The sequence below is a fragment of the Chenopodium album genome, chromosome 7 (genome assembly GCF_948465745.1).
Source record: "Chenopodium album chromosome 7, dcCheAlbu1.1, whole genome shotgun sequence".
Lineage (NCBI taxonomy): Eukaryota > Viridiplantae > Streptophyta > Magnoliopsida > Caryophyllales > Amaranthaceae > Chenopodium > Chenopodium album.
In genome coordinates this window covers 23,489,886-23,505,742 of record NC_137840.1, presented here as the reverse complement: position 1 = coordinate 23,505,742, position 15,857 = coordinate 23,489,886, and the positions used below count along the sequence as shown (strand labels likewise).

Sequence of the window (15,857 nt, the reverse complement as noted above, 5' to 3'; positions counted from 1 at the left end):
CGGTTTACAATAATATTAGTGTACATCGAGCAGTATAAGGGTAACTTTTAGCCAATTTTAGGGTAACTTTTTGTCTTTTTTAGGGTAACTTTAAACATAATACAATTTTTATATAAATCAACAACAAGAAAAGTTTTATAAAGGTAATTTAATTACATTCAATCACTAATAATTGATTTTTAGTCATTCAAAATGTGATTCATTACTAATAAAGCGTAGATAATTTTTATTTGAATTGGGTTACTTTAACGCATATTGGGGTAACTTTTATTCATTTCAAGGGTAACTTTTAATCACTTTAGGTTATCTTTATAATAGATGTACAATAATTATTGTACACCCGATTTTTTTAAAAGTTTGTGTAATTATACTACGTAGAATAGATATAATGAAGTAAAAAAATTCATCAAATCTAATCCACATGATGTCATGGCCTAGTCCAAAAATTAAAAAATTTCCTTCCACTTCCACCAATGTTTCACTCAGCGCTCAATGTCCCAAATCACGGAATACTTAAAAACTTTAAAATAGCAAATAGCCCGCCTACTATCCTACTGATTAACAAATCACAAGTAGAAGAATCCTAAGTAAAAGCAGCTCCAAAATAGCCTTGCTGTTTAAAAACATTTCGCAGAGAAAATTAGAATTAGACCGCGCAATTTTCATTCCAAAACCCAAACCTCAAAACTGTCCAAACTAACCCAAATTTCCCAATTTTCAAAATTCGAAACCATTTCAATTTTTCACCGAACCGAACCGAAATTAGAAATACAAATTATATTCATTCTTAGAACCGCGAAACTTTAACATTTTTTGAAACAATCTCAAATGGCGCCTTCATTCTTCTACAAAGACTCTCACTTCTCTCACTTCTCTCACCTCCACTTCCACCACCACTCTTCTTCTGCTTTCTTGTCTATCTCTCTCTAATTTTCTCTTTCGGTTTTCGGGGTATCGGAGACAATGGCGAATCAGGAGAATTGTATGAGGGTTACCAGGCAGTCGGCAAAGCGACGAGCTGCCGAAGCGATGTCAGAGAACACACAGCATCAGCCACCGACCAATAAAAGAAGGGTTGTTTTGGGTGAAATATCTTCAAACATTTTGGGTAATTCAAGCTTAAGATCTTGTTCTGAGCCTCGTGCAAGAGGTCGTTCGAGGAAGTCTGCTAAACCAATTAGTAGTTCGTCGATTCCGGCGTCGGAGAAAACTCCGGAAGAAGATGTTGTTGGTGTTGGAAAGGTGGCTACTGAAGATATTGATGCTGGTTCAGATGACCCTCAAATGTGTGGGCCTTATGTTACTGGAATTTATGAATATCTTCGGAATATGGAGGTATGATTGTTAAATTTTTATCAAATTTTCTGTCATTTTGGTAATAATTATTGAGGGTTTGGAAATAGTAATTTATTTTTTCTTAGAAATGTATCAATTTTTTCCTAATTCGGGTTGATTTGGGGAGGAATTGATTGTTAGGTAGGGGTTTTCCGAAATTAGGGTTTATGTTTGAAATTGAATTGGGGTTAATTGAATTGTGTAGCAAGAAGAGAAGAGAAGGCCGCTGGGAGAGTACATGCAGAGAATCCAGAAAGATGTGAGTGCAAATATGAGAGGAATTTTGGTGGATTGGTTAGTAGAGCTTGCTGAAGAATTCAAGGTTGTTTCAGACACACTTTATTTGACAATTTCACACATCGATCGATACTTGTCCCTCAAACCGATTAATCGACAAAAACTTCAGCTTCTGGGTGTTTCTGCTATGCTAATTGCATCGTATGTTTTCGATCTTAGATTTCGGCTTTATTTATTTGTTTTTATCTTGTTAGAATATTTTTTTTAATTGAAGTTCTCTGTTCTAAACTGTAGGAAGTATGAAGAAATAGATCCCAAACCTGTTGAGAAATTCTGTGATATGACAGAAATTACATACACTAAACAAGAGGTTAGTTCTCAATTTATATTTTCTCCATATTATTGAATCTGAATCAGGGTTTTTGGTTTGTATTGATATTGTTGCTCATTTAATGTGAAGGTTGTAGATATGGAGGCTGATGTACTCAAAACTCTTAACTACGAAATGGGTAATCCTACTGTAAAATCGTTTCTCAGGTGAGGATCTGAAGTGAATTACATTGTTTATTAGATGTACGATCTCATTGTTTCTGGTGTGTTTTTGGCGGATATTTTATTAATTAGTTTGCCTTTCCCCTTTTGTTAATTTCTGCAGGAGGTTCACCAGGGTTGCTCAAGGAAATTCCAAGGTATGTTAGCTGGCTACGGCGCTGTTTTTTCTGTCTATGCTTGATCTGCTAAGAGGGGTTAACTAATTATTAACTTGTTTTGTGATTGTACAGACTCCAAATCTGCAGTTGGAATTTTTGGGTTACTACTTAGCTGAACTCAGTTTGCTAGATTATGGATGTGTGAAGTTCTTACCTTCTGTGGTAGCGGCATCAGCTATTTTTCTTGCGAAGTTTACAACACAACCCAAAAAGCACCCTTGGGTCAGTATTAAACCTTGATTTGTTGTTTAGTATGTTAGATCCTGAAATGGAAGTCTAAAGTAACTAATTATGCATTTTACAGAATTCAAGCTTGCAATCTTATACTGGTTATAAACCATCGGATCTAAAAGAGTGTGTTATTCGGATCCAAGACTTGCAACTAGATCGAAGAGGAGGGTCCTTGGTAGCAGTAAGAAACAAATACAAGCAGCATAAGGTAATGCATTTTGCCTGCCTGACTGCTTCTTATGGTTTAATTATGATGGGGCTTTTTTAAGTAGTTTGTCTGATATTATTCTTTATTTTCTGTCACAGTACAAATGCGTTTCAACGTTAGCATCTCCAGCAGAGATAACCGCTTCTTACTTTGATGAAGTTAAGGAGAGATAGATCACTCGGACAGCAGATCTTGCTTATTTTGCCATAGATAAAGCTCTCATTGCTAAATGATGCTACCGAGGATCAGCGTTACACATTTTTTTGTAGATTTAGTAGTTGAATTGCTGGTTGAGTGTAGCAAGCACTTTTGATATGAATTGAAAGCCATGACAACATCATATGCTTGTATGACTTGACAATTGATGAAGTTGCCGGAGCAAATCTGTGCAGTATATAGGCATGTAATTTAGGGGAAAGTCATAATCTGGTTGTAGATGATTAGTCTAGTGGTTAATTGAGGATGAATGAAGTTAGCACTTGTTGGAAACTTCAAATTAATAAGATTGCATTATTTGCCTCATCTTGTTATATATGCATTATTTAATCTTTTAGATAATATCTATGTTCCTTATTTCCTATGGACTTTTTTCACAATAATGGATAAACCAAATAAAATCATAAATTTTATATTTTTATGTAAGCTGTTCACGACTTTGTGTGGGTGTTGCAGTATTTCTGCAATGGAAGAGAAGAAAAACAGAAGATTCTTCATTTACAATCCAATTAGTGCTATTTTGATCACTTGGAAGATGGATATCATAGCACCAGACTTTCTTATGTATGTAGAACTAGGCAATAAGCCCTGCAATTGAACAAATTCATCTCCACACTACTTTAAGTTGTGAATGCCTGAATGTTTGCAGCCAGGTGCTGCAAGTACCCGAAGTTGAGAAGTTTTAAGCTTTTTTCTTGACTATGTGTAGTTAATTGCTTTAATAGGTAGCAGAAATTCTTGGCCTCAAGTAAGTAGAGTCCAAGTTGGGCTCTAGTAAGGACATTTTTGTAATTTCAAAAAAAAAAAAATTACCTTATCTGTAAGTACTAACGAGATATATAGCCAATACCATCCCTAGTAGCATCTAAATACCATCCCACTACACATTGGTATTATCATAGTATTGTGGTTGGTATCATAAATTAACAAATAATATTGTTGGTATCAAATCACGTTTAGTTGGTATCCTAACTATAGCTTTGTTGGTATCTATCTGCGTTCGATTGGTATCAGAGCCATACGATTAAGAGTTAAACTGAGTTATTAATAATTAAGTAAAACTGGAGAATACTCTTTACTGAGTGTAAGAAACATGATTTTAAACATTATTATCATATTCCTGAAAATACTAGTAAATTTGGCCCAGTCCTTAATTATATAATAGATCAAATTGGCGAATTTAGATCGGAAGTTGGTAACATACATGCTCGTTGTATTAATATCGAAAATAAGATATCAATAACCACAAACGATATTAATAAAAAAGTAAGCAACCTAAACGAACAAGTTAAACAAGTTCAACTTGCTTTAACAAACGTAGTTAGGCATCAATTTGGAAAAGAAGTATCACCTAATAAAGAGAAAATCGTCCCATATAAATATAAATATCCTTTTCAAAATCTAGATAAAAATAAATAGTTTACTGTATCACTCCCTAAAAGACATACTAGTAACCAAGAAAAAAAAATAAAGAAACTAAAAATGAGCCCTCCTCTTCAGGAGAAAACGCTAAATAAATTACAAGTCTTATTCGATAAAGAAGAAGACCCTAATAAACTTAACGAAATTATGAACTTAATTTCTAAAAAGGGATTGCTTTTGATAATGAAATAGAGGAAAATAATTATGTTACTTTAGATGAAGATTTATATCAACAAATGGGATTAATGAAGTTAAATGATCTAGACTTTCTACCCATAGAAGTTGTTCAACAAAAGATTGAAAACAAAATAGGTAAAAGAGTAATGGATAATAATGATATTGGAGAAGAAATTATTAATGAAAATATTAATGTAAACAATGTTATCCAATGATCTAGGTACCAAGGAGAAGGAAGTTGCACACGACCAAGATACATACCAGGGAAGACTACCCAGTTTAGTGTCAAGGTTATGCCTACTCATATACCTAAACAAGAAGAAGATACTCTTGAACCTATAAGTCAAACTGGTTATAAACTTAAGTTAGAAGGTGTAAGAGATAGACAAGATGTTTTAGATCAGTGGAAGAAGAGTATGAGTATCGTACTTAATTTCAATACTGAATGGACTTCAGAAAATTTCTTAAACTATATCGAACATAGTCTTTATGGCTGTGTAGAAGACTGGTATGATGGAATAGATGAAGAAGTTAAAACAACACTAAGAGCTAGCGAATCACCTACTAGAATGTTCAGACAGTTATGTTAATACATTGAGTTAGAATTCATTAGTCCTAGAGTCGATCCTAATGAAAAACGAATGGAATATCAAAGAAAGATAAGTAATTTGTCCATCTGTAATATGAAATATATTGATAATTACATTATGGAATTTAAAACATATTATTATAAAATTGTTGAAAATGAAACAAATCTTGGAATGTTCTATGACAAATTACCCAGTCCTCTTAATGAAGAAATTAGTGAAAAATATCAAGAATGGAGAGAGAGATTCTTAGCTAGGGATGCCCTAGGTAATAGAATTGCTTTCCTTAGAAAGTGGATTGAAAATAAATGTAGAGAGGTTGCAGGAAATCAACAAATGAAGAGACAATTTCTCACTAGTTGGGATTTCCCAAATAACTATGGATGTGAAAGAAAAAACTATAATAAAAGAAGGAACTATAAGAAAAATAAATTTGACCGATCAAGAGGAGAAACTTATAAGAAGTAGTATTATAAATATAAATATAGAAAACCAAGTAGGTTTTTCCAGAAAGACAACATATTATCCTGAGAAAAAGAAAACATGCAAGTGTTGGTTTTGTGGAGAACTATGACATTATGCTAATAAAGGTAAGAAAGCTAATCATAAACTAATGGAAGCCTTAGGAAGTTGGGATTACATAGAAATACCAGAAGACAAGGCTTTAGAATTGGCTTTAAGTAATAATAAATGAATAATAGAAATCATAGAAGAGGAAAATGATTATAATGAAGAACCTGAAGTTAGTGATGAGTTTGAAGATGAAAATTATAAAGAAATAAATAATATGATGGAAGGAGAAGAGTTGGAAAATTCAGAGTCAGATGACACTGAGGAAGATAAAAGCAAAATGACAATAGGTCAACTAAAAAGAGCTTAGTATTCATTTGAAGATAATGACCTAAATCAAGTAAACAAAGAAAGCTGGAATTCTCCCAAGATACAAAAGATAAAATATTTAAAACTTCTTTCTTTAAAACTAGAAGTATATATGTATGTGAAGAAATGGAAGGAAGCATAGTAATCGAAGATTGTGAAGAAAAGGCAGCCGAAATTAATATCATAAACTGGAAAAGTATTAAAAAACATAAAGAAAAAAGAAATTATAGCTATATTTGTATTGGTGCAGTACAAGTATGCATAACTCCTTTGCAAGATTTTGGCAAGGATTTTAAATGCTTAAGTTTTATTTGTGATATTAGACATAAAGAGTTTTATGATCAAATAATTAGTGGTATCACATGTAACTTAAGTCAAGGAACGGTAAGCTATATGTGTGAACCTAGATATTATGTGAGCTTAGAGGATTCCTTTGCGTCAAAGTTTTTAGTTATCAAGTTATTAACAGAAGGAGTGAAAATGCATGATCCATACAATTAAGATGGAAGGTGGTTTATAAGGAGTGAAAATGCATGACCCTACCAAGATATTCAGGAGTTTGATGAACAAATAAAAGAATTGCTTAATAAAAAGCTAATTAGGAATAACAAAAGTCCTCATAATAGTCCAACATTCATGGTAAGAAATCATGCAGAAGAAAAAAGAGGTAAAGCTAGAATGGTCATTAATTATAAATAGCTAAATGATAATACTGTTTTTGATGGCTATTACATTCCTAATAAAACTGTGTTATTTAATAGAATACAAGAAGCCACATGGTTTTCTAAAATGGATTGTAAGAGTAGCTACTGGAAAATTAAAATGGAAGAAGATAGCATTCCATTAACTGCATTTAATATGAATGGCTAGTAATGCCTTTTGGATTAAAAAATGCTCCACAAATATTTTAGAGAAGAATGGATAACATTTTAGAGAACTTAATCATTGTTGTTTGGTCTATATAGATGATATTCTAATATTCTCAAAAGATTTAAAACAACATAAGAATGATATTAAAGCAGTAACTAAAAAATGTGCAGATCATGGTATAATCCTTGGAAAAGATAAATGTGTTTATGCTAAGAAATAGAGTTTCTAGGATTAGAAATTAAAGCAGGGCAAATAATGTTGCTGTAGACACCTAAAAATGTCTCCCCAAAACCAAACCCGATGATGAACAACCTTTCATCGTCATTATTGGTTGGGTTGAGTATTTAATTTTTGGAGTGCTTAAATCCATATTTCCATTTCATAAAACAACCCAATTCCTATCCCATTTCCCCAAACCATAACTTATTTTCCTCTTTTCGTGCCTTTAAACCCAAAATAATTCATTTTGTGTCCTTTAAAATCATTCATTTCGTGTCTTTTTTATAAAAATATTTGATCCAGTTTATTTTGATCCATAATCTGAGTCCAATGATTGAATAGTTGGATGGGGCTTGAAAAGAGCTTTCCAACAAAAATTAGAAAAAATAATCCCAACTTTCATCAATTTTGGTAGAATAATCCCAACTTTGGATTATTCTGGAATAATCCGAACTTTAGGGGGTCTTCATTTTCTTCAGTCCCAAACCGGTCAACGAGAATCCACAACCTTTAATAAGAGGTCACATGACACGTGTCAGCTTGTCATTGGTCCAAAAAATTAAATTAAAAAAAATAAATAAAATAAAAATAAAAAAATCTAAAATCAGAAATCAGAAATAAAAAAAATCCCCCCCAACCACCAGGTTCCCCCACCTAAACCACCCCCTCCACCAGCCCTTCCCCCAGCCCCCACCCCGAAATTACCCCCCACTCAGCCGGAAAACTCCCCCCACCCCCCAACCACTATTCCCTACCCACCGAAACACCTCCCCCTCCCTTCCCCCACCCACGAAACCCTCCCCCCTCCATTCCCCCACCCCCGTAAAACCCTCCCCTCCTTCCCCCACCCCGTAAAAACTACCCCCTCCCCTTCCCCCACCCTCGATAACGGCCGTAAACGGCAAGAGGGCTTAATTTCCGGCCGTTTTCGAGGGTGGGGGAAGGGGAGGGGAGTTTTTACGGGGTCGGGGAAGGGAGGGGGGAGGGGTTTACGGGGTGGGGGAAGGGGAGGGGGGAGGGTTTCGTGGGTGGGGAAGGGAGGGGGAGGTGTTTCGGCGGTGGGGAGTGGTGGTCGGGGGGTAAGGGGAGTTTTTCCGGCAGGGTGGGGGTAGTTTCGGGGTGGGGGCTGGGAAGGGGCTGGTGGGAGGGGGTGGTTTCGGTGGGGGAACGGGTGGTTTGGGGGGGGATTTTTTTTTTTTTTTTTTTTTGATTTTTGATTTTTAATTTTTAATTTATTTTATTTTTTAAATTTATTTTTTTTGGACCAATGACAAGCTGACACGTGGATTTTAAAAACAGAAAAAAAAAATTAATCTTCTCAACAGGTAACCGGTCATTAGGACTGAAAAAAATGAAGACCCCCCAAAGTTCGGATTATTCTAGAATAATCCAAAGTTGGGATTATTCTACCAAAATTGATGAAAGTTGGGATTAGTTTTTCTAATTTTTCCTATATTATAAGCCCAAATCCGAGTTATAACGAATAAGTTATGGCCAAAATATTAAACCGAGCCCAAACCGAACCTAAGCCCACCTTACCTACGACCCAATGATCACGTGGAGGGTCCAAAATATTTAATCCCATTCCTAAACCAATTATGATTAATTAGAAGCTTCTAAAAGATCTTAATTATCCTTTTTGAAAAGATAAGATTAAATAAATTGAAATTGAATAAAACTCCTTTTTTTGAAAATCCTATTTATATCCGAATTGAAAAACGTTCAAAGATAGACAGATATTATTTTCGTGCATCATATTTTTTATCCAAATTTTATATGGTTGGATAGCCCTTGAAGTTATCTTTCCAATGATATATTATAATATCAATTTCGATCTATAACGAAAAAGATATGAATTAAATAAAAAAACTCTATCCAAAACTGACACCGTCCCACTATTTCGGCAATATATTTACTTCTAAAATATATTTTAATCTGATTCTAATTGGGTTAGAAAATAGACTTCAATAACTTTTCAACGATATCTTATTTATTTTATTCCAATTTCTAGATAAAAAGATATGATAAAAACAAAAACCGCAAAAACTGTTGTCTATCGCAAGAGTTTTAATCCGATTCGAACTCGGTCTTTTCTTGATTCTTCGACCCTCTTTTTCCCCTATAAATAGAGGTCACATCACCCATTTTTCAATCATCAACAAGCTTGATGATCAAATCCTTCTCTCTTTCTCTCTTTCTCTCTTTGACACCAAAAATCATTCTACTCTCTCTCTCTCTCTCTCTCATATTCTAAGCCTTAAACCTATAATCCTAATTACACCATTCTTCCCCTTAGTACTCCAAGGAGTCCATACAACACCCAAAGTTCTATACTTAAACTAAGGTGTGAAAGGTACAAATAACTGAGGGTTTGGACCAAATCAACTCTACTTTTCATTTATTAATTTAATTTTCATTTGCTTTATATTTTTATTGAAGTTACTAACAGTTTATTCATGATGTAGCAATTTAAAGGAACAAGCGGAATGTGAGCAATTAATTAATTTAATTACTTATTTTTTTTATATTGCTAGTATCATGATTAGGTTATTTTATATTTGATTTGACTAACAATTTATTGTTAAATTGCTTCCAATATTAATGTTTATTCTATTATATTTATTGATCACTATATTGCATGTTTAAAGGGAATATGTAATTGAAAATCCCGCCTAATAAGATAATTTGGACAACCAGTTTAGGTTCTTTTTAATCTTGTTTTTAAATCAAGTGATCACAGATATATATTAGAATTATATGTTGCATTAATATTCAACAGATTTAGCCTAATAATAGTTTGGAGCAAATTGAATCTTTGTTTGCATGCCTTTGAGATCACATGAATCACTTTTCACTATAAGAATCGAGTAGAGGCCAATACGGGAGAATGTGACTCCATGACTCACTTCGTACCATCATCCCCGATCCTCCTTTTGTGGTTCCGAACCATATGGAGTTAGTAATCTCATGGATTATGAATGGGGTGTAACCTTCACAGGTCAATCGTTGTCCCTTAATCGTGGTTGCCTTTTATGATCCATGAACGGTTTACAAGTTTCTAAAAAACTTGTTGGCGGCTCCCTACTTTCCTTGTCCCTAATCGTATACGTCAATTCCCACTTCCTAAGAGTGCCAAGCATATTCACACATGTTTTTAACGTAGGCGCACTTCGAGCGACGCCTACAATTTGGCGACTCCACTGGGGAGGATTCTTGGTTAATTATCGATTTGAGTGATCGATATTTAATTAAGATGAGTGGATGAGATTTAAAATATTCTTGAAAAATATTCCTGTGATTAATTTGACATTTTTGCATATGCATTTTAGATTACCTATTTTTCCACAATAGTACGTGTTCTATGTATGTGGCTATCCCGGGGGATTTAAGCTCTATCAACCCAAAAACGCTCATGGCAATAAGGGTTCATCCGAGTTTTTAAATCCACCCAAACCATGGAGTCGAGTTCGATTTCATCACAAACTCGCGGAGCCGCCCGTTGGCATACACCCTCAAGGGAGGCTGCCTTGCTAACGCGTCCAAACTCTTAAGCATGGTACCCTTTGACACCCTTTTAAGCTTGACCATAGTCGAACATAGAACTTGACTTTAGGTTGCAAACTTCATTGCATCATTCGTGACAATGTGCTTATATGTGCCTTTTTTGACTTTTTATTTATTTATTTTTTTTCTCTTATCAAATCCTTTTTTTTTTTATTATTAGAGTCGAGCCATAAATTTTTTTTTTTTTAATTTTTGAGTCACTCGGATTTTTATTCCCGTATACTGCACAAGAGTCATTTTGTTTTGGTCATAGCCAGATTTCTATAAAGAGTTACGTGTCGTGCAAACTATGGATCTGTAGCCCTAAGTTTTATCTCTCATTTGGAGCTGGTTTCGCCCTAATCAAAGTCACAAATCAAAAGTAATAACCGATATACTACAGCCTGTCCAGTTTAGGTGTTTTTTCAGTATTACCTTTTTTATTTTTATTTTATTTTATTTAAAAAAAAAAAAATTCGTGTCAAGCTAGTCTTAGCCAAGTCCTCTAATCTGTGTCAACTCATATAACATATGATTATAGATTTAGATTTTTATTTTTATTTTTATTTTTTTATAACCATGAGTCATAACTCTTCTAGAATTCTAGTCCTCTTCCTAGTTTCTATCGATTTTTGTGCTAACATTAACATGTGTTCTTTGTCTTTGATTGAGGTTGATCATATTTATGACTAACGATTTCCAATGGACCGTTTTCACCTAGTAAATAGCATAAACATTAAAATTGGACAAAATTAATCAAGTTAGTTTGTCTTTTAGTCTTCCGTGCTATTTGGTCATTAGGTCCTTTGTTTTTCACAACGTCCTCATGTCTAGCCATGTGATCATACCACGAGTCTTAATAAACTCACCTAATCACACATGTTGAGTCATTGGACACACTTTGTCTTCGAGTAATGCACTATATTTTTTATGATCGTATATTAGGACCATGCATACGTCATTTTCCGTCGTAATAGGAATGAGTGGAGTATTTCCCATCAGATTTCAAAATTGTTTCATACACTCTTCCTTTCCAATCCAAGTATTGAGTGAATGCATTAAGTCAAATCATACTTATACAGTACTTGAGTCTAAAATCACTAAGCAATAGTTGGAAGAATAAGGGGAACGTCATTCCTTCCTTCTTTTCTTCTAATCAAAGCATCAACAACAACAAATTTCTTGTCCCCCCTAGCGGTAACAAGTAATTCATAAGCAACCATGAAGACGAAGTACAAGACAAGTTTCCATACAAGATTTCATGCTTTTTTTCTTCTTTTGTTTCAACCCTCTCCCCTAATAAGTCTAGCATAGGTTCTCGTTATCCATGTGTACTGTCTATGTGTCATATTTCTTACCTTTTCCATCAATGAGCATTCCTTTCCTTTGCAATCGATCATCGAATTCATTTGCAAAAAAAAAAAACAAAAAAAAAAAAAAATCAATTATCGAACTAAACACAAGGTACACCAATGACTTGAGGCACCTTTGCAACCCTGTCATTCCCTATTAACAGCTCAATAACATATTCATTTCTTCGTCAACCATTTTGAGCCTCGTCTAACGATTGAATTTATTTATTCAACCCACATTCACTTAACCCTGGGATGGGAAGGTGAGCAATTTGTGTAACAGTCAGAAAGCAAGTTCAAATTAAAAAAGGGAAAAGAATAAGTAAATAAATAAAAAAAATGTCTAAAGGCAAGTGTTCCAATGTCTTTGATATGAACATGTCTCAAATTGTGTCTCTAATCGAGTGCTTGGAACCGTGCTTGAGAAACATGAATTCTAAGTGAGTGATGGACCGCATGATCTGAGATTGCCTACATTGATTCAAAAGAATAAAAAAAAAGAAAAAAGAAATTCAAAACAAAAAAAATGTTGAAAATAAAACTTGCAAAGTCCAATTCACAATTACACGCCTTAGGGATTCTCTCGAGTCTTGATCCTTTTACCCCTTTCTTCCTTAAACCATCAGCTTAACCACATTACAACCCTTGAAAGACCTCTTTGAGGTGTACATACACTTGTGCAAAGTTCGGTTAGAGCTACGTTCTGCCAGATTCCTAACGGATACGTAGGCATCCTCACATTGAGGTATGGCCACATTCATATGCATGATCGCATCGAAGAATATCCAATGCTTAATCCTATACCCCTACCCATTTAGAGCTAGACTTGGGGGCTAGAACCCACATCACATTAGCCTACCCAACCTAAAGAGTCATCATCTTTGACTCTTTTCACAAATATTTCCATCACCATAACTCTTGCAGCCAGCCTTAGTATCACATTCACACATTTCACTCACACATCCATATCCATATCATCCTTCTCTTTAGGAACCCTTTATCATGAAGCCTTATTTCAACACTGTGCATGTTTCATCATATTTAAAGACAACATTCATTAGAAGAAACTTTGTATACTTGCTTAGCTTCCTGACCTGAGCAATATTCATTGTTTCATGCATCGCATAATGTGCTGAGAAACATTTATATATCAATAATTTTTAATCATACAAAGCATATCATGCTTAGCTCCTTGACCTAAGCAACGTTCATTATGCAATAATCACTTCATCTGTATACGTGCTTAGCTTCCAGACCTAAGTGACGTTCAAGATCAATTCTTTACACCATAAATGATGCTTAGCTCCATGATCTAAGTTCATTCATTGTATCACATGATGTAATTATCCTTAGCCTCCTGGCCTAAGGACATGCATCATTGTAGGGAATAATTTCAAGCCTTTAAATCCCACTAGCTTGAACCCCACTGTGATCATACACTAAAGTACGGTGGCGTCCAAAAGGGAAGAAGATAGAGCAAAAGAGTCGCCAACAATTTTTTAAGGAACTTGTAAACCGTTCACGAGTTGAAGGTTACACCCCTTAACGATCCAAGAGATCGTAAACTCCATAAGGTCTAGAACAAAAAAAGGGTTCGGGGATGAAGGTACAAATCTAACCTAAAAGAGATTGAACCTGCCCTAATAATAGGCCTCTACTTTATTCTGCTCGTATTCATGTGCGCTTTCTGACTAACATGCAATCAATAGGTTAACCCTAAACCTGTTTATCTATGTTGGTTGAATTATTGCACAAATAAACTATCATTGGTGATCACTTGAATTATAATCACATTAACCCTAAACAAGATTATTAATTATCTTATTAAGCGTGATTACAAGTACCAAATTCCCTTTAAGCATGCATAAAAGGTGTGATCAAGCAATAATAATAAAATAATGTACCAATGCAAGCAACATAATAATAATGAATATCATGAATAATAATTATAATAAATAATAATAATGATAATAATAAAATAATCATCATCAAAATAATAATAATAATAATATTCATAATCATCATAAATTATAACAATTATAATCATAATCATGTTCATGTTAATATTAAAGCATAATAGTAGCAAGATCCTAGGCATGATACTAACAAGATTAATAACAAACCCTAGCATGTCATTAAGCAATAAAAGTCAAATCTTTAACCCTAACATGATACTAACAATCATAAATATTAGGAAGAACATAGGAAGCATCGTAACAATCATATTTAATATATTTGATATTATAACCTTTTCCCTAAACATGATACTAGGAATATCATAATAACAATATAAACATGATTTCTACATCATAATATCAATTAATCAATTAAAGTACTTACTTTGATGCTTCGTACCTCTTTCTAATAACAAAATACACACGTTAGTAACTTCAAGGAAAATAATAATCAAACAATTAAATTAAATAATTGAAAGAGAGATTTGTATTTGAGAAAAGGCTAGTTTAGAAAAAGAGAGAAAGAGAGAGAGAATAATCAAGAAAATCTTGATGAGAGTTGGTGAATTGAAATAAGAATTGATGAAATCTGGTTATCGAAAACGGAGTTTTAATACGTTATTTATAGTGAAAATCAGCCAAAAAGATAAAATTAATAAAACAGAGTCTGACGCTCAGAAAACAGAGCTGGGGCCAACCCTGGCTAGCTGGCGCCAGGCACCAGCACTAGCGCCAGGTGCCAATGGCTAGCGCCAGGCCTGGTTCCAGGCGCCAAGGCCTGGGGTCAGACACCAAGCTTGATTTTAACGCGTTTTCGAAAATTCGATAAGTTTACCGTACTGGAGGATAAAATAATATAATTTCTTCGAAAATGCTATTTGATTTTGATTAAAACTCTGAAAAGTCAACAAAAGTCAATTTATCAATGCTAATTGAATTAGGAATGAAAAGAACTTTCTAGAAGAATCTAGAAGACTAAAACCATTCCTAATTGCATTAGGAATGATAAATCATATTAGGCCCTTCCCTAGATCATTGGGCCGTATATAAAGCTTAAACCGGGCCCAGTTTAGTAAATTGGCCATAACTTCCTCAATATTCATCGGAATTGGGCTTATAATATATCGTTGGAAAGGTCTTTGCAAGCCCCATCCAACTACACTACTATTAGACCCATATCATGGACCAACCAAACTGGATTGGCTGTTTTCTTAAAATAAGTTTTCAAAAACAGGGAGAAGAGAAAAGAAATAAAAACTTTCCGCAACACTAGACTTTCCACACTTTCACTTTATTCGATTATGGTTCGACGTGAAAGGTACTCATCACTAGGTTTGGTTTTGGGGAGACACAAATGGGTGTCTAAAATCATGCATACATTACTTTCAAGAAAACAATCCAATCCATGTGATTCATTTTGTCTTGCTCAACGAGGAAGTTCAAAACTTCTTTCCTTTTTTTTGGCGTCTTTTCTTTTGGGGAAGTTTTAAAAAAAACTTTTTCAAAATTTTCTAATCGAGGGAAGTTCAAAAATAAAAGTTCAGTTTTCACATCTTTCTTTTTCGGGAGAGAGTCGGTACCCTCCACTTATGACAAAAATTGACAAAAAATTTTTGCTTTTGCATCTTCGTTTGCTTGTGTCTGCACACACACTCACAAGTCATACACATGTCATGTCACATAAAGTCAAATTTGGTCAAGTCAGTGGTCAAGTCAATCACAATATATACGAGTCCATTGTCAAATTTATTTTTGCAGGTCTCATCTACAGCCCACGTCCAGGGACAAGCGGACCATCTACAACCCACGTCCGGGGACAAGCGGACCATCTATAGCCCACGTCCGGGGACAAGCGGACCATTTACAGCCCACGTTCGGGGACAAGCGGACCATTTACAACCAGCCCACGTCCAGGG

At 34.4% G+C, this 15,857-nt stretch overlaps 1 protein-coding gene across 1 annotated transcript; it reads left to right on the top strand.

Moving 5' to 3' along the window:
* The first annotated feature begins 766 nt into the window (after positions 1–766).
* LOC145640988 (putative cyclin-A3-1) lies at positions 767–3,243 on the top strand. Its single transcript, XM_081692198.1, has 8 exons — positions 767–1,335; positions 1,541–1,773; positions 1,867–1,942; positions 2,033–2,109; positions 2,228–2,261; positions 2,355–2,504; positions 2,587–2,721; positions 2,820–3,243. The coding sequence occupies exons 1-8, from the start codon at positions 964–966 to the stop codon at positions 2,892–2,894; spliced, it is 1,152 nt and encodes a 383-aa protein (XP_081548324.1). The 5' UTR covers positions 767–963; the 3' UTR covers positions 2,895–3,243.
* Positions 3,244–15,857: the final 12,614 nt, after the last annotated feature.